Source organism: Gracilinanus agilis, chromosome 3 (assembly GCF_016433145.1).
Source record: "Gracilinanus agilis isolate LMUSP501 chromosome 3, AgileGrace, whole genome shotgun sequence".
In the NCBI taxonomy this organism is placed as follows: Eukaryota; Metazoa; Chordata; class Mammalia; order Didelphimorphia; family Didelphidae; genus Gracilinanus; species Gracilinanus agilis.
The window spans coordinates 241,832,379-241,838,378 of NC_058132.1; the positions used below are offsets into that span (position 1 = coordinate 241,832,379).

Genomic DNA, 6,000 nt, shown 5'->3' on the forward strand with positions numbered 1-6,000 from the left:
TGGGATTTCATTAGGGAACTTCTCTATGTGGTTCTGGTCTTTAATGTTTTTCCAAGTTAGTCTACTTTCAGCCAATACAATATGAGCATTGAGTCAAAAGTCACATCACTGAAATAATAAACAATAAATTAATAAATAAGCAGGTGATAAATAAATAATAAATTGCAGGGTTATAAATCTATAATTGGATGGGACCATAGAGGTCAGCTAGTCTGCCCCCTTCATTTTACAGATGTGGAAATTGGGGCCAAACAGATACCTTATGTTAGAGTACAATGGGAGGCAGCATTTGAACCCAGGACCCTTGATTCTAAAGCTAGTGCTTTTTTTTATTGTAGCAAGTAGGTCTAAAGGGCTCCTCCTCACTGCCCTTTATAGTTGTTTTAACATGCAATCATTTGTAAGGCATAGATTTGTTTCTCCTAAATATCTCTTAAGTCTGATTACAACTTCATTTATTAAAAAAGGAATTGATTTTCCACAGAAGAGCCCTTTTTAAGACAAAGTGATTAAGTTCTCCCCCACTAAACTGCAGGAAATGTTGCAACTTATTGTTAATTTCCATTTTAATTTAGTAGCAAATAGCAACTGTACCTTGAGCACTAATTGGAATAAAATAGCTGTTGTATTTATGAGCAGTTTAAGTTAAATACTCTGTGCAGGGATTGGTAGCTGCCAGGGTAAATTTATACATATTTATCTCTATGCAGATTTTGCAGAGAGCTATGATAACAAGGCAATGCTGCCACCTAGAGCATCAGTGTCAGTAAAGCCTCTATCAGATCAGAATTAAATTAATAAAAAAATCACTTACTCTCTAGAAGCTGGTTAGGGAATTGCTCCCCCCCCCCCCCACCCCAGACTATAGTTCCAAATTGGTAAGAAACACCGATGCCTGAAGCTCTATTTTGCCAATGAATTCTGCAATTCATCCTCTTATTTAGACTCTAATTCTGGGCCCTCAGCAACTCCGGTTTACATTCCAGTTCATTATGTAGGAAGACAACTTAATTAAAACCATAGTTTATGACAACACTAAACGTGTAACTGAGAAATATGGAAGCTATAGTTTCTATACTAACTCTTTTTCATAGAATTTAGAAGAATATTTAAAGGAAAGCTAGATACAATAAGGTTAGAAAAGGAATAAAGTAAATTCAGCTAAAACGAAGGACCAACAAGAGGATGATAAATGAGTAATAAGAGTATATGAAGTTTATTGGTAGTTATCCCATTGATGAATTAAGAAGAGGGGTGTGTGTGTGTGTGTGTTTGTATGTGTGTGTGTGTGTGTTAAAGAGAGAGAGAAAGACAGAGACAGAGAGAGATAGACACAGAGAGAGAGCACACTAGGTAACACAGTGAACAGAGTGTTGTCCATGGAGTCAGAAAGACTCATCTTTTTGAGTTCAAATCTAAGCTCAAACACTTATTGGTTTTGTGACCCTGGATAAGATGTTTATCTCTGGCTGTCTCAGTTTCTTCATCTATAAAATGAGCTGGAGAAGGAAATGGTAAAGCAGTGGGGGGAAAGTATACATATACATATATATATATATCACCTAAACAACTGTGATATAAAAATAAAAGACATTAATAAAAAAGACAAATGCAATAAGAAATGGTGATGTTGAAACATTTAGAGAGACAAAGACTGAGAGAGAAGGAAGAAAGCCAGTATAAGAACTAGGAAGCAGTGGGTTCAAGACCTGTCTCTGTGTGCCCCTGGGCAAGTAATCTTTCAGTGCTATAAGATTATCAATTACAAAGAAGATGTCTACCTGCATTGGCAGAAGTTTCTTTGTCTGGGAGTTCCTTACATCAATAAATAATTTCTCCATCCCCTAATATATGCAATATTATATACACATATATACATATATGTACACACATATAGATTCATTATTTTGACATTTCATTTATATGTGTGCCATCATTTGACAGGATTTTAAGGGAAAGCATCCTTAACCATCTTGATTTGCTCCATTGTGAGAAAAGGTAGGGGAGGGAGAAAAATACTAAAAGGTCTTAACATATGGGATAGATCCATGGGTTTTTGGTGCAATTGTCTCTCAATACTACATCAAAGAAGAAGATTTACTAAGATATCAATTAAATTATTTTAATCACTTTATTTTGTGAATGGAAATGGGTTAATGGGACATTTTTAAAAATGCACTTCAAAGCAGCTTCAGATCTTCCTCCTACAAATCAAACTCTATAGGAATCTTTATGAGTATTGGTGTATTGATGCCATATTCCTGTTTATTCACCAGATCTGTGTCTCCAGCTGGAAGGATTTCCACATCACCTATCAGACCTGTAAAGTCCCCATTACTGATGCGGAAGGCACAGACCACCATGGCTACTGGTCCTGAGGTGCCTCCCCCTTGGAAACAAGAGGGCTATGTAGCTACCTCCGAATCACAAATGAGGGAAACTACAGTAACAAGTTCTACTCAGATTAGAACTGAAGAAAGATGGGAAGGAAAATACGGTCTCCAAGAGCAAGTGACCATCAGTGGAGCTGCCGGGGCTGAAGTCAGTGCTACTGCCAGTGCGATTTCTGCTACTTCTACAAGTGCAGCCTTTGCTGCTGGAGTTGTAGCCACTGGCGCTAAAGAGGTAAGGAAGGAGGAGCGGCTGGGTTGCTCATTGGATAGACAGCCAGGTCTAGAGATGAGAGGTGTTGAGTTCAAATTTGACCCTAGACACTTCCTAGCTGGGTGACCCTGGGCAATCCACTTAACCCCAATTGCTTAGTCTTCACCTCTTTTCACAACCAAAAGTAAAGGTTAAAAATAGAGATGGTAAGGAAAGAAGCCATGGTATGATTTCTTTTGTGGGTTAACCATTGGATTTTGATAGCTCTAAACATTTGTGCCAGACGTTGATGCAAATATTAAGGCTAAGTAGGTTGGAAGTTAGAGGGCATCATTCCTATAAAAATGGATAAGAATAATGAAAGACTGAGTGTGGCTCAGACTTGACAGAAGCATTTCTTTCTTATGAGTGTGAATTCTTGTGAAAGGAAACTATGAAGCTGGAATATCTTGAATTCTTAAGCCAGCAAGTAGCAGGGATGCTCTCTTATATGTATGTCTTTCTCTTAACTGTTTCTTTCTATTGTGTCCCAGTTTTTGCCACATAAGAAAGTAACATGCTTGGGGTCTCTCCCTTAGGTGAGACAGGAAACTGACAAAAGCGCAGCTGTTGCGACCGTTGTTGCCGCAGTTGATATGGCAAGAGTGAGAGAACCAGTAACAAGTGCTGTAGAACAGACTGCAAAGAGGACAACTACGACTGCAGTACATATCCAACCTGTTCAAGAGCAGGTACGTGGGACACAGGGATGCCGGGTGCCTTTCAGATGACTGCATCCTTTTCCTTGCGTTAGATAAAACACAATGATTTTGCCCTTCCAAGGTTATCCTCCAATGATACTATTCCAACAGGAAACCCCCTCAATAAGTCCTCATTGGACTGAAGAATATAGACTCATTTTGTTTGTTTTTTTAAACCCTTACCTTCCATTTTAGAATCAATACTGTATATTAGTTCCAAGGCAGAAAATCGGTAAGGGCTAGGCAATGGGGGTTAAGTGACTTACCTAGGGTCACACAGCTGGGAAGTGTCTGAGGCCAGATTCGAACCTAAGACTTTCTGTCTCTGGGTCTGGCTCTTAATCCACTGAGCCACTCAGCTGCCCCCTCATTCTATTTTTAAATTTTTTTTAATCTCTTTTGTTTTTATATCACCTTTATTTCTCAATATATTTCTCCTCTCTTTTCCTACCAAAGAATCATCTCATAACAGAAAATGCAAAAGAGGGGGAAAAATTTAGCAAAGTTAACAAGCACATTAACTAATTCCAACATTATAGTCAGCACTTCTAATGCATAGCTCCCCACCTCTAAAAAAAAGAGAGGGAGATACAGTCCCATACTTCTCCTTGGGAAATAAGCTTGGTCATTATACTTAATGTAAACTCATTCTAATGGGAGTCATGTTTCCCCTTTAAATATTTTTTGAACAACTGTTTAAAAGATCCGTCATGATTGTGGCATGAGAATGTGGGGGATAATGAGACAAAGATAGCTAGAAAGGGGGTTGGCCATGAGTAGCCAAGGTCAGGAAGGTCAACAAGAGCAAACAGTTGAGAGGATTTGGGGAATATTTTACAAAACATGAGGAAGATATAATCCTGTTCATAGTTGATTAAGGCAAGAAGGAAGGGATGGGTAGATCCCATGAAATCAAGTCCAGGATTTTAGCCAGGGAAGAAGGAGCCAGTAAGTAGCACAGTGCTAAGCAGACAAGGTTCAGCGCCCAGGGGAGATTAGAGAGCTAGCCAGAGCAGCACAAGTCACAGGATTGCTAAACCATTCCGCTCAGGCAAAAGCTGTTTTCACATGGTCTGTTTATGCTACTGCCTGATGTGTGAAGGTGACCTTGAATCCAGAGGTGTTGATAGTAGTCAGAAGGAAGCCTGCAGTGGAATCCTGTCCTTATTCTAGCTGAGGTTGGGACAGATATGGTACTGTTACTTCAGGGGCCTGGAGTATCTCTCAAAGCAATATGCTACCAAGGGGACTTTATCTGTTTTGGATTATTCCAAACAGAAGGAGACAGGAGTCATGAGACCATGGGCATTAGCTAGTCTAGGAAACTCTGCTTAGTGGCCTGGCATCATGAGAATTTTCTGGCCCTGCTCTGTATTGTTATCAGTAGGTAGATTTCTTTCTGAAAGGAGATCCACCATCAGTAACGATCAGGTTTCCATAATTCACACAATAGTTACCACTCTGTGCCATTTTGTTTTGTACTTTCTAGCTGCATTTATAAAACTACTGTTAGGAAAGGAAATGTACTCCCTGCACACAAATCACACATTATACGTGGCCCTGGCCCAATGAAAACTCAAACCTCAGCCTTATTCCAGGAGGTAGTCCAAATCCTTACTAAATGAACTCTATCTCAAAAAACTGAAAGTTGGAAGGGACCAGTGGAGACTCTAGTTCAACAAAGTCCTGAATAAGAATTTCCCCCACAATATAATCTATGAAGGATTGTCCTACTTTTGCTTGAAGACTTTCAATAAAGGAGACCCCATCACCTCTGGAGTCAACTCATTCCACTTTTGGGTAGTTCTAATGGTTAGAAAGTTTTTCAGGACCTCAAGGCTAAATTTGCCTTTTTTGTAATATCCACTCATTGTTTCTAAGTCTCTAGAGAGTCATCTAATTGATTTTTTTTTTGCAATGAAGTTTCCTCAAGGACAGTCATCATCTTAGAATTTAAAAACTTGAATTCATGAGAGATCATCTAATCTCAGCCCTTCATTTATTTGACAGAGTAGGAAGCTAAAATCTAGAGATACTTATTGCCTTAGCCATTTTTCCACTCCAAATTAACAGCAGAGAGACAGGGTAGGAATATGGGTCTTTTGCCTTGAAGTTCCTGCACCCTCTAAGTTAAATTTAATTGAAGCTTGCTTATTAGGCCAAAATTGATTTCACAACACAGAGTCATATCCCTTTCTATTTAATTATTATTGAACTTCAAAATTTCTCTAGTTTTTCTTTTTCTTTGTTTCTTCCTTCCTTTCCTTCCTTCTTTCATTTCTTCCTCTTTCTTCTTTCCTCCCTCCCTCCCTTCCTTTCTTCTCTCTCTCTCTCCACTTTCCCTCCCTTTCTCTTTCTTTCTCTCTCTCCTCCACCCTCCCTCCCTCTCTCTTTCTTTCTCTCTCTTGCCTCCTCCCTCCCTCTTTCTTTTTCTTCTCTTTCTTCTTTTCTTTCTTTATTCCTTCCATTCTTCCTCCTTTCCTTCCTTCTTTCCGTCCTTGCTTGCTTCCTTCCTTCCTTCCTTCTTCCTCCTCTCTCTCTCTCTGCCACCCTCCCTCTCTACTTCTCTCTCTATCCCCATCTCTCTCTTCTTCCTCCTCTCTCCTTCCTCCTTCTCTTTCTCTCCTTCTCCCTCTCTCTCCCTCTCACTTTATTT

General features: G+C 39.4%; 1 protein-coding gene across 1 annotated transcript in view; it reads left to right on the forward strand.

Moving 5' to 3' along the window:
• TTN (titin) overlaps positions 1-6,000 on the forward strand; it is a 328,387-nt gene that overhangs the window by 19,668 nt on the left and 302,719 nt on the right. The window contains exons 7-8 of the mRNA XM_044669742.1: positions 2,277-2,625; positions 3,183-3,335. Of these exons, the coding sequence (XP_044525677.1) occupies positions 2,277-2,625; positions 3,183-3,335 (502 nt within the window). The remainder of the gene's footprint in view (positions 1-2,276; positions 2,626-3,182; positions 3,336-6,000) is intronic.